Source organism: Falco naumanni, chromosome 7 (assembly GCF_017639655.2).
Source record: "Falco naumanni isolate bFalNau1 chromosome 7, bFalNau1.pat, whole genome shotgun sequence".
Classification (NCBI taxonomy): domain Eukaryota; kingdom Metazoa; phylum Chordata; class Aves; order Falconiformes; family Falconidae; genus Falco; species Falco naumanni.
This window is the reverse complement of record NC_054060.1, coordinates 59,439,550-59,452,979: the sequence shown is the minus strand read 5'-3', so window position 1 is coordinate 59,452,979 and position 13,430 is coordinate 59,439,550. Positions and strand designations below refer to the sequence as shown.

Below are 13,430 nucleotides of genomic sequence, written 5' to 3'. Positions count from 1 at the left end.
ACACTTTCAGCTTTTCAATCACTCTGGAATACATATTTAATACAGGCTGTTCTAAGTAAAGACATGGAGGGGTTTTTTTATTTATGAAAGTCTAGTCTATTTTGAGTATTCCACAGCTGTTCTTTTTATAATACTGCAATCAGTCTTAATTGCACATACTAGAATCTAATCCCTTACAAATGGAGGTATTCAAAGACAATTTGAACGTTATTTTCTACTTGTCTGAAAACCGGAAGCTACAAAGTGGTAGATCTATCCACCAGCAGAGGCTGTTCGTTCTTTTACTGTAAACCTGATTTTATTAATACAATAGAGGTATTGAAAGTTGTTTTTCTAAATGTTCACAATGCTCATACGATAAGATTTTTTTAAATTCATTTTTAAACTTACTTGTTGCTTCAGTACCAAGTTCTTCACTCCTTCCATTACAAACTGTGATCCTGTATTCATAACACGTGAAAACAGGCTGAAAACCAAAAGAGAGATGATGTGAGACCACCTTTTTAAATACGCATTCTTAAGCTTTATGCTGACGTCCCAATTCCCACTAAAGTCAATGGAACTTAAGTACCAAGTCATTCCATTTGTCATGAAATATATTCTTCAAACCACAGGGCAATCGAGTGTATGGCAACACACCTGTAAGCTAACAGTTGGATCCTCACCTATCAATAGGAGTCTTGAGTTCTAGTCTTTAAGCCGTTGAACAGTTTATTTTACCACTTCAGTAATGCAACAATTTGCGTGCTCCTTTCAAGTGGGTGTCCTAATCACCAGAGTTAACAGAGATGCTCAGTGTCTCCAAGCAACCAAACGGTAATTTTTCCATGTGAGACAGCACTGGAGTTCTCTCTAACCATACTGCGCCACAGTTTGCTTATGACAGTGACAGCGCATTCCTGAAAGTAAAGTTGGCAATGAGGATTCAAATCCTCTCAAGCATGGAAAGCCCCAAGTGACATATCCTGTATGGGATCTGAGCACCCTTAGCACAGTCGTTATCTTTTCTTTTCATGTCTTGCAATAAATAACTACACCTTTCAACAAGCAAGACACGACAATCAGTCCAGAGCATCCTAATGAAAAAGCAGCATGTTCTTCAATCCCTGAGTGTCTCCAAGCCCCGGAGAGAACCAGCTGTAAATACACAGGAACGTACTTATCTTCTGCCATTGACTAAATAAGGCTCAAAACGATGGCTGTCATGGATCCATCTCCTGCTGCCAAATTCTTCTCCTACGAGAGCACATTTAATGTGCAGGTGCAGATATCGCTTTATTAAGTTACTTGGTGGTTTTAGTCACAGACCCTTTTATTCTCCTGTGTGTAAGTCCTACGCACTGTTAAGGGGAGACAAGTGCTTGTAATTGTCTGTAACGTACAACTTTTACAAACGGGGGAATGGTTTATTCTGGGCCTTGTATAGCACCAAACACACATTCAGTACTGCTAAAATCAGCTGAAAGAACCCACAGCCTTACAGGAAATTAATCAAAAGCATACCCCAAAGGTTTAGGTGTAGTGTTTCCATAGCTGGCTGGCGCCGCCGCCATCTTGGTGAAGGCCCTGTGAAAGCAGGGACAGAAATCAAACGCTGATCTCAAGGCACATACCGCTGCAGAATGTTCACCCTGGTCATCTGAAAGCGAAAAAACTTCTACTTCTCAAACTCTTTCAGGAAGTACCTATTTATTACATGCATCCCTCTTGTCTAGAAATACAATAGTTGAGGAACTGAAAGAAATTAGGTTTTATACTTAAAAGACAAAGACTTTATTTTGATACCGTGTAAAACTAGAATAACTGATAGGCAGCATGGCCCTTTGGTATGAACCAAAAGATTGTGGATTCTTAACAAGCACAGCTTTTTTCATTCAATTCAGTAAGTTGTTTCTGTCAGATCATTAAGTACACTATTATGGGTCATGTTCAGCAGTGTTCTGGCATTTCTGGAGTTTAGCTTTAAAATAAGATTTGCATTTATCGTAACAATGGCAGCAAAAAATTATGTCAGAATGAAGGTTTAAGGATTATTTACGATGTATGACAAATAACACACAATTCTTTGATAACAATGCTGAGTTCTATAAAATCACCCAGTTACAGCCTCATGCAGGAAAAAAAAGAAATTACTTACTTCCATTGTTTTATGTAGCTCAAAGGAGCAAGATTGCAACCTGCATCCATCAATGCTTTTTTATACTGCTCCAAATCAATCTGAAATTATGAAATGGATAATTGCAAAAGGTCGAAACTACTCTTAACTCTCTTTATTTGGAAAGACAAGATATCCTTACCTAACTATTAAATAAGCAGTGTAAAGTTGTAACATTAACCAAAGTTAAAAAGTAATTATAAGCCTTAATCCAATCTCTAACCATTTCATACTTGAAATGCAATTTGCTATGAGCAGCTCTCAGTAAACTTAACAGTATTTGTGGAATTAAATCCTGTACACTTTCAGATACGGGAACAGTCTTTTATACCAGCATCTTTTAAAAAAACCTAACAGAATATTGTTTTCTGTAAAATGTCACAACAGCAAATAATAAAAATGAAGAGGAATTAATATACATTTGTAAGAATACTTTCTCTTTGCTTAAACCAACATATTTTTTATACTGCATAATAGTTATGCAGTATAATAAAAATCTTCCTTGAAATTAATCATCAGAAATTCAAAAGAAATATTAAGATACTGTTTCCCAAATTATTCAGATACTGGCACAAGAAACATTTCTCCTTTATTCATCTGCTATTCAACTGACCCAATTATTCTTGAATATAGAAGAGCAGAATGAAAAGAGTCATATATTAACATTTTGGTTTATCTACTTCTGTTGAGCAGCGGAGCAGAGTAATAGAAAGCATGCCAAGAGGTGTCTTGCAGTAACTCCGAACTAAGTATTTCAAAATACAGTCTTCCTTCTCACTGGTCATTCAAATCCTTTGAAATGGTGGCTAAAGCTTTGTAAGCAGATTCCCTGATAATATTACAAAATTTATTCGAAGTTTTAGTATTTCCTGGGCATTTCATGCTTCGCTTCAAAGACAAGCGGATATACCTATTTAGAGTTGAAACAACACAGAAAAATCCTGTGTGGCAGAATTTGGTGTTGGAAGCTGTAAAGGACATACATACCTCTGAAGGTACCTGAGCTGAGCTTATGTAGTAGATAAGAAATAATCGCATTTTGTCTTCTGGAGTTCCCGCTGAAGTGGGGGAAAAAAAATTAAGAAACTACAATTGTAACTATGCTGCTATGTTACTTGTTCCTCAGTAACAATATATATATATGTACATTCAGACCTCATGATAATAGTTGTCATCTACAACCATAGCCTTGTTCAGTGTATAGCAATTTTATTAAAAGTTGGACTAGACTGGCTCACTTTTTCTGAAAGTTTACTCACACTTCCCCTTTTGCTTGTAGTGAATATTATTTTTGAATAACATACTAAATAAGTTACATAGTGGCATTATGTCTTATTTTATGCAGGGACTGCAAGCATTAGCAGGGAGCAAATCCATGAAAGAGGAGACTATAGAAAAATCATAAAAGCCACAAAACATTATTCTTTAGCTCTACAATTTGTTTATGCAGCTCTGTGGTTGACTGTACTGAAACACTCGAGGGCTGCAAAAACACTTACATGAACTTTTGGTCAGGAAAAAATCCTGAACTTCCAAACTACCTTCAGGAAGGAGTTTACCTCCTGAATCACCTTCTGTCACACCACTTGTTGGAGAAAAACACTGCTACAACCCCCTGGGAAGCATTATCAATGGCAATCATCGCTTTGATCAGGCAGGGGTGAATTTTGATGTGGCCCTTCCTGTGTTACTCAGACTATAACCTCCTACAGCAGATTTTCACCACCATCTACATTTTTCTAGAAGAGAATCACTATTAGTAAGACCGTAATTTCAAATGAAGATTTCAGAAGTACTTCTCAAAACACACACTTCAAATTTGTAATCCAATACTTCATTTTAAAAGCTTTAGATATAGAACAAAGTTTTATAAAAAAAAAAACATTTTCTTGTACTTGTGGGTAACAAAAAAGATTTTTTTCTGGGTTTTTTTGGTTTCGTTTTTTTCCCACTATGGAATGTGGATCATGTCAGCAGGGGATTGTCTCATCTAATCTGCAACTTGTGTTTATATGTGAGCATGTATTTAGTTTGGCAGAAGTTAAAAAGTAAACTCTGTCATAATGAACATTCATGACTTGGTATATTTTTTTCTGGGAAGTAAGTTTTATTAACTTTTACCAAATACCAGTAAGCTAGAAGATCAAGAACAGAAGACACTTTGAATTACCTAAACCAAAAGCCAGCTTTCAAGGTAGACATCCGCTTGGAGTTCACTTGAATAAAAAAAGCACTTAAACATTCTAAGTGTACAGTAACTGATTTTGGTTTCTGTAAGCGACTTGGAAACTCGGTTTCCAGCATGCCAGTTTATAGTTTGTTTTCCTACTTTGCTGACCACTAAGTTTCAGTTTCAACTGGAATACGGTTGCACTCTTACACCATTTTCCTTGCTGGGCCCATTTACCATGTCTACACAACTCCTACGAGGTGTGTGCTCACAGTAGTGTAAATGGTCTTGCTTACACATGAGTGTAAGTGATATTTTGTCTTAATAAAAGAGAACAAATTTTTTAAAAATTATCTGTGATTGTACTTGTACACTTCACTAAATATTAGGAAAACCACCTTGTTTGGCAAAAGTACTTTGCTCTTGATGTACTACTGATGTAAATCATAGCCATGGTAAATGGTTGTGAGACCCAGGTCAGCTGCCTGTAAAATGTTCACTATTTTTTCTAGGCTATGGTCTGTGACTGCATGGAGAGGGGGAGTGCTAAATGTTCTGAAGAAAATTTAACTTGGTAAACCTAGAACAGGACAATTTCATTTTCCACTCAAAAGCCAGCAGACAGCCTTTAGGGCTACTGATTAACCACTAGAGCAAAGCAAAACCAGAGACTCCTGTTTTATTGCTACTCCAGGACACGATACTATCCGCTGAACTGGGAGGCAGCTAACAGCCCTGAGCGGTACAACCCAGCAAGAAATGGGAGGCTGAAACCTGAAGCTGTTAACTGGTCAAGCATAAGTGCTTTTATGAAAAGTTCTGCAGATATCATTGTCCACAGGACAAGCATCCCCAGAGACAATGCAAACAAGTAGTTCAACACTGAAAACATTGCACAACTTGACGCATTATTTCTTTAAAATGTTTTCTGCTGGTATTTCTCAGTGAATCACACAGGAAGCTGGCCAGTTTTACAAGACAGCATGCCCAGAAATATTTGCTGTGATTTAACTAAAATACTTTTATTATATAAACTTACGTTAAACCTAGGCAATGCATATGAAATGCTAATGTGCTACTAGGAACACCTGAATACTTAGCTTAAGAAGGAAAACTCTAGCTTGGAAATTTAATTGTTCTCTTGCATGACACCCAGGAACTTCGCTAATGGAAAAGTTGCTATGATACAACAGCCTTGGAAAACAATTTGCTTTATACTGCAATCCAAAAAAGCATAGAAAATGTGGATTCATGTAAGAAGTAATTGATCCAGTAGGAAATACTAGCAAGCATAATAATTTCTGTTTCCATATCTAAGTTCATGCAAACATAAAAGCTGAAATAGTACATGAACAGTTAATTCTGAACATGGAAAAGGACTAGTTTGTACTGATGCTTAAGAAAAGCAGAGATTACACATGTTCTTATTAGCTTCATATTAACAATTAATGTCTGTACCGAAATACAGACTGATGCATGACTGATTTTCTGAAAGTGTTTCTAGACTTGATCCAATCTAAGATCAGTAAAACTTTAGTTCAGATTTCTACCAGCTGTGTACTATTTCCTCTACTGCCTTTTGATTCTATACCACAGACACTAATCAAAGATTTTTTTTTAAAGTCAGCAGATTTATATATACTCTTTCTATAAATATGAATCATTACACAAACTCCAAGCAGACATTACGTCCAGTATGTAGCTACAAGACTACACATTAAACATGCAGTAAGGAAACATTTTCTTAAAGAACATACTGGAAAAAGAGCAGGAACCCTGGGTCTCTAAACGCTCAAGGTTTGCCAATGTACTTGCCAATATACAGACAGGCCATTAAGTTTTACAGTGTTGCTCTGCAGGTTATTTTGTTCTAGCCAACTGGTATGAGAACATGCTGAAATTGGTCAGAGGGTTGTGACACACTTCGGGTTGTGAGAGGTTGAAACAAGAGTCGATGTTATGATACTATGAAAAGTTCAGAACCCGTTCTAGTCTCAACCTTTTACAGACAGACCTAGTGACTCCTGCTAATAACACATCTTGGGTATCACCCAGTGTATGAAGCTTTGTTATGTGTGAACCATGTGTGAAACAGAAGCTGGGAAGCATTGCTCTCAGACAATGAAAACAGACATGCCACAGCTGGGTTAACGCACGCAAAACTTCAGGTGAGTCTCAGTGGACCGGCCAATTTATGTCTTGTTTCCCTTCACCTCCTCCCATCCATCTTTTTCCTCACACAGGCAAAAGCTACCTACATTAAAACACTTTGATCTAACCAAATTCTACAAAATGCCCTTTCTCGTTCTGTTTGTGAGGTACGTATGTGCTGTAAAACATGCAGCAGGATTTTAAAGAATCAGTACTGTTCGGACCACACGACTCCATGCTGTACTAATACTGGAGAAGCACAAAAGTTAAAATCCTTTGACCTTCAGAAACAAGGAGTTAGGAAAGGATTTTAGTGGGGCTGCAGAAGTTGCCAATATTTTGGCTGTTACCCAACTGACGTACCAAGCTCTCTAGACTGCTACTAAAAATCAATTCAAAGTCATTTTCTTTGCAAGTCTTGCACAGGCTGCACATAAGCTCTTCATCAATCCTGAAGTCCCAACAGGTACAGGTTTATTGTACACCTTAACAAATCTCATACTAAGTTCAGATTTACAGTACTTACCATCTGGGTCAGAAATCATGTCCAGAAGAGATTTATCCAGAGTGGATTTGCTCATTATTTTTTCCTCATATTCAAAATACACATCCAGCTTTCGACTCTGTTAAAGAGTAAGTGTTAGCGTTAACATCTTAACACTGTGAAAGAATATTTATTTCCTCTTTAGAAAGGTGTATATAGTTTTAGTTATCAAGATTGCTTGTAAAGCTTTATTTTAAAATAAAATCGGTAAAAATAACTAATGCTCGCATTATAATATGTTTTCATTAACTCTCAGAAAATTGGCACTTCTGCAATTCTCGTACTAAAAGTGAAAACACAAGTTAAGCAAGGGTTGTCTGACATGCAAATATTAAACTGCAAGAGGAGCTCTGTTTTCAACTATGGTTTTGCCACAGCTGAAAACTATATGCCATCGTACTTAGTGTTATGCTGTTACAGGAAAAAATAATGGTCAAGTGAATATTATGTCAAATTTAAGGTGAGCCTCGAGCCTCAGTCAACAAGGAATTACTCAATGCAAATAAATGTGGGAAATCCCTAAATATCTTAAGGCATCATCCCAGAGAAAAGGTGGCAACTGCCAGCTTGGTCTGGTACCGAAGTAACTACCTCAGATCAAAGCTTTGCAATAATTCTTTCACAGTAAAGATGGAGGACTTCATAATTAGATTATCTTGCTAACTCTGGAAAAGAAGTCTCTCATTATACAATGACACATGTAGATCAAGTTGTGAAAATCCTTTTTTTAGGGAGGATGGCACAGCAATGGCACAAAATTAATGAGGAAAAAGCTTTATGGAAGATACCACATGGCCATGCCACTAATGACTGCACTGCCATACAAGTGCACAAACAGCCAAGCTTTGCACTGCTCAACCACCATATGATGAACTTACCGTCTGCAGACAGAAAAATGCATTCCAAAACTTATTTTAAAAATTCCCGTTACATCACAGAGCATTATTTGTGTTTGAAGATTACAATATAGCATCACAACGATGTTACAAGTACACAGCTTACAAAACCCTGATGTCTGGTAACTAACTACGCCCTGGTGTCCAGGCACATTCAGCTATGTATTGGCTCAAAGAGACCGGCAGAGTGGATCACCATCTCATTGCCTTGGAAGTGTTTCAGCTCCACACCATGCCCTCTGGGAGACTGAAATGATGTTGCCAGAGTGAGGCAAGAGTCACGGGTGCTTTTCTTTGGTTAAGTGATTAAGGAAATTTTGCCTGATAATGCCAAGACAGGCAAAACTGCTATAGCACCTTCTCACCCACTGCAGTGGTTGTTGTAATGACAGCAACATAAACACTTTAGAAGTATGGTTTTCACATCTTTTTGAATTCTACTAAAATTATTCTTAAAATCACAAATAAGGAAATGGAATTTAAAAAAAGTTATTTCACCACCTCCCCCCAAAAAAGGAAGAAAAAAAGAGGTGGGAGAGGCATTTCTCTAGCCTAAGTACATTTCACCTTTTGACTATTTTAAGTTAATCAAAAAAGAGCTGGAGATGAGAATACAAAATAAGGGGTAAGTCACAAGAATATTTTAATTCTGAAAGCCTTTGCCAATCAGCTTATGATGCAGATAGCTACAAACCAGTTATATTTCTCATTCATCATCTACTAAACTCATTGATAAGAGCTGTCACTTGCAGACCAGCAATTTAATTTACAGCCTTTGTGGAAGCTTGTAATTACAGCTTATAAAGTAAATTACCATGAAGAGTGCTCAAAGAATGACCATTCACTACTTTTAGGCGCAGAAGAATGTCTTCTGTTTTTTGTCATAGTGACAATAACTACATATAAAGTGAATGAAGTGACAAAAAAAACAACAAAAAAAAGAGCTAGAGTGTCTTTCAAACTGTATTTACCTTGAACTCATGTTAAAAGAGTAGCCACAGACAAATTTTGGTAATTATGCTACCGTAAAACCTTGGATTAATCCTGTATTTAGCCAAAGTTAAAGTGATTATCAGTGGTTAATGAAGTCTGCATAGAACTGAACTACCAGCCTTTTTCCAAGTCCTTCAGATGCAATTTGGTATCTGGCATGTCAAGATACATTCTGTGACTTCAATTCCACAGCATCTTAGAGACTATTTGCGTTACAGTTTCCTTAAATCTAGAAAAACAAAATAATTGCAAAGAAGTGACTACAGTTTTTCTAGTCCTTCCAATACATTCACTTGCTTTCCGTGTTTTAACTGCATTTGTATCTCCTTCCATGGAGCTAAATTCAATGTTTTGAAGTTTAAAAAACTTTTCCCAGACAAAAGGCATCCACCAAACAAAGAATTGTCTTGAAATGTGGAAACAATCTTATTAAGATAAATATACTACTGTTGAATTTGGCAATGCCCTTATTATCTTAGCTGGTGATCTACTTAAGACAAATTTATTCAGATGGCATGTAAAAATGTAAAACATACAAAAAAATTTCACTAATTCACTATATTTGTTTACAGACCAACTTTTAAATAAAATTATGTAATTCAAACATGAGAGACTTTTATTTGTATGTCAACTTACTTGGAGCACAAACTAAATTCTTCTCAACCTTGTGCAACTTTGTGACTGTTTGACTAAGACTGTCAAACAAAACAGAATAACCGCAGCAAAGAAAACTCACTGGCTGCGTGTTTGCTATAACATTAACGGTACATGCACACCCACTCTCTTCAAAAATTTTGCACAATTACTTTTGAAATGTGAGCTTAGCACTCTTTGGGGGAACACAAAAAAACCCAAACTGAAAATCCTAAAACTTCAGGTCCTTTATTTCTATCCGCAATAGAGACATCAGAGCTAAGCAGCAATATAGCAGCAATATAAAATTATTGAGACTTTTTTTTGATGCAACAAAAGCACTAACTAAAGAGATGGATCAATGTGGTGAGTCTATTCAGATGCTCCTTCACTAGATAACTAAGAGAGGTTACTAGGGAAGATGCTAATTAGGACAGTATTTTTGTTATGCTGGTTCGCTAGGGATTAGAAGGACACCTAAACAAATTTAATATGGATTACTGAATAGCCTTAAACACTACTAGTTACCTTTTGACAGATTTCCCAGATATGCCACATCAATGAGACAGTTACCTCCCGAAGAGCCAACTTGTCTAAGAAGTGCTGATAAGAAGCAGATGTCCCCTTTAATTTAAGTGCAATTTTGCTCACTCAGTGGCAAACTCACAGACATGCCAAGAGGAAAAGCTGGGAACAGGAGCTAAAGAGTCCTGTAGATTCAATAAAAAAAAAAAAAAAAAAAAAAAGACAGCAAAGAAGAGGTTCTTATGGGTGCCAAACTGGCAAGCAAGGTGAAGAAAAATAATAAAAACCAATAATAAAATGAAGATGCATTTACATTTACAGTTACTCCTTTTCTGCCTCCTGCTCTTGATTTCTGATGTCTCCTGACATCTTGTTTCACACCAACCTCATTCAGGACTGGCTGCCAAATCCGGGACAGGATCAGTGTTGCAGTCAAAGTGCTACACTTGAGGTTGCTTTATCTTTTCTTTTTTTTTGTCTTTTTCTTTTTTTTGTTTTGTTAAATATTTGTGAAAGCTTTCAACTTAGCACCTTTAGAAACAGCCTGTTCATAAGCCAAAATTTATTTTATAGATAAGTGCATGGGACTCTCTCCCTAAGCGCTGTACTCCAAAAAGAACAGAAAATTCCTTCTTTTTTAAGCAGAGAAGTAGAAGCAAGACCCAATGAAATCTCTTACAGGGCCATTTTTGTAAGGCCTTGTGGGAGGCTCTCCTACCCTCTTTAAGTACAATCGTTCTTCCTTTTAGAGAGAGAAAGAGAACATACAGAAAGAAGAGGCATTTTCTAAGAAATTAATGAGAGGAATCTCTCTGTAATCTCTCTGACAGAGAACAACCAGAAATAACAGCCCCCAGAATGAGTGAGGTTGGTCAGGCGATTATACTGTGCTCCTACGAAAGAGGAAGAGAAACTCTGGGAGAAGGGTGAAAGTGGCAGCTGCAGCCGGTTCCCTTCGAGGGCACTGCACAGAACGATGCTGTGGAAAGGTCACCAACCGATCTCAGAAAAAGCCCATTTACTGCATAGTTACTCTATCAGTTCTGAACTACAGAAAAACAGCCTGGACCACTGTGACATACGTATTTCACAAACGCATACCATTTCTGTTCACACAGTAAGACAAAAATGTGACCTCATTTAAAACAGAGTAGTTGAAATAATGGCATTCGTTTACAAAATATGATTTGATCGTTTGAAAGGCTACTGGCTAGCCCAGTAACGGGGTCATTCAAAGCATCAGGCCTTGAGATCAAGCGAAATTAGAGACACATGATAAAAAAATTATGCAGAAATAAAACCCCCAAGACTTAAACCAGGGGTCCTCAAACTTTTTAACCAGGGGGCCGGCACACGGATGCAGTGGCAGGCAGCCATCTGCGGCTGCTTGGTTTCCCCCCCCAACCCCCGGTGGGGGGGATGTGTGTGTCTGTAAATACCGGGGGCCAGACTGAGGACCCTGGGGGGCCGTTTCTAGCCCGCGGGCCGTAGTTTGAGGACCCCTGACTTAAACCAAACAAGTGTAAGTAATCTAAGACAGATAATTCACATGAAACACTGCCACTTAAATTCACATGTATAGAATTTTAGCGAGAGGTTATCTAAACTACCCCCTCTGCAACTAATAATTTTAGGAAAGTGTACATGTACACTTTTTCATGTGACAAGATTTAACATACTAGTAATCCTAGTATTCACATTAGAATAACATGCAAAGATAATAAGCATTACTTAACACTAAAGCAGCTAGAAAGATACCCATAAATCTACTCCTAAATCTGTTATCTGCTCGGTACAGTCCTTCAGTCACCAGCTTCTTCAGAGAAAAAAATATCAATGCAACACAAGGATGCGTTTATTTAAGCACTGACAATAAACACTTGATGGTTCAGCTTATGAAAAAAGCGATGCATTCTTTCCATTATCTTGCTAAACACCTAGATATGCCAGAAAACTGCCAGGACCACAAAGTATTTGATTAATTTCTGGTTTCCTGCTGCTGCGTCTTAGAAAATGATCCAAGTGAATGTGGAAAGCAGCTGTAAACTGAACACTAGAAGAAGACCACAAGAAAAATTATATTCTTAGTATATCTAAAGCAGGTCTTGTAGCATTCTTTGTGCTGATTCTCCTATATGTAGTGAAGAAAAATGCTCAAATACTTAATGTAGTAAAAACCCCATAATCAATAATGCAAACAGTCTTTTAAAGTAGGAATGTGCTTCCAGATTATTTTAAAAGTGAAAATATAGTAACCTGAAGAGGAGCATGGTGTCTCACTAGCTCATCATGACCTGAGCGCTTGCCAAAAAAATTCTCTCTTATCCTATTCTGCTTTAATTATTTAACTGTATACAAAACCTATTAACCACGGCCTCAAGGTGCCATGAGAATTTCTTTTAAAAGTACTGGCTGAGATACTGCCCTTTTTGAGAGTACTGGAGGGATCCACTGGGTAGCATGTCATCCTGCATGTTAAAATTCCACAGCTCAAGACAGAAAGATACTTCTTGTAACACTGGAGAGTGAAAAGAGGGGAGAATATGGACAGGACAAAGCAGTCAGAAGAAACTTAACATTCATCCAGTGAAAAGGCTGTAGAGTGGCTAAATTCCAACAGAAAAAAACCCATGTGCTTCTCCATTAGTTTGAGTTTAAGGTAGTTTCCCAGCTATCTGGAGATGAAGGAAGCGCTGCCTTCAAAAGGAAGAGATGGTAGAGATGCACGTATCATCGACGTATTGAAGAAACCATATGTCCACTTGTCTCACAGCCTTCTCTGACAGCTACACCATAAGAAGGTAAGGAGCCGGAGCACTCCGCAATACCAGAATTAAGAACCATTCATGGAGAAACAGATCCCCACATGGTGGGATCTCCCTTAATAGCAGGCTCCCTGTCGGAGGAGAGAGCCTAAGGGCTAGCAGAGCGCTACAGCTGGGGGACCCTAAGGGAATTCCTTCCACCTCCAGGTAACAGAAAAGTGTGTCACTGTCACCCAGTGGACAATGACCAAGCATCTGACTCCTGTTCACGTCCAAAAGGACACTGGTGATCAAAACTGATGTTACTGCGATTCCAAATCTTCCTCTGAAACCTGACTTCTGTCCAACAATCAATACATAAAATACTACTGGTGTAGGCCTGCCATTACTTACCATCTCAGCACTTTTCTTAGGAAAGTGAATTTACAGACAAGGTATCAAACACAGTATCAACATTGTCAACTTCTATTTTTTTCCAACAGTATTAACATACTGCTTTTAAATTGCCAGGTATGAAAACTGGCGTGCCTAATACTGCAAAAGCACATAAACTAGCCTCTACAGTCATAAGCCAAACACAGAAACATGTTTACATTTC

General features: G+C 37.7%; 1 protein-coding gene across 1 annotated transcript in view; it reads right to left on the bottom strand.

Moving 5' to 3' along the window:
• Positions 1-13,430, bottom strand: part of SCFD1 (sec1 family domain containing 1) — a 54,825-nt gene that overhangs the window by 15,821 nt on the left and 25,574 nt on the right. The window contains exons 15-19 of the mRNA XM_040600644.1: positions 7,003-7,099; positions 3,143-3,213; positions 2,138-2,217; positions 1,504-1,566; positions 391-466 (exon numbers count right to left, since the gene is read on the bottom strand). Coding sequence (XP_040456578.1) covers positions 391-466; positions 1,504-1,566; positions 2,138-2,217; positions 3,143-3,213; positions 7,003-7,099 — 387 coding nt within the window. The remainder of the gene's footprint in view (positions 1-390; positions 467-1,503; positions 1,567-2,137; positions 2,218-3,142; positions 3,214-7,002; positions 7,100-13,430) is intronic.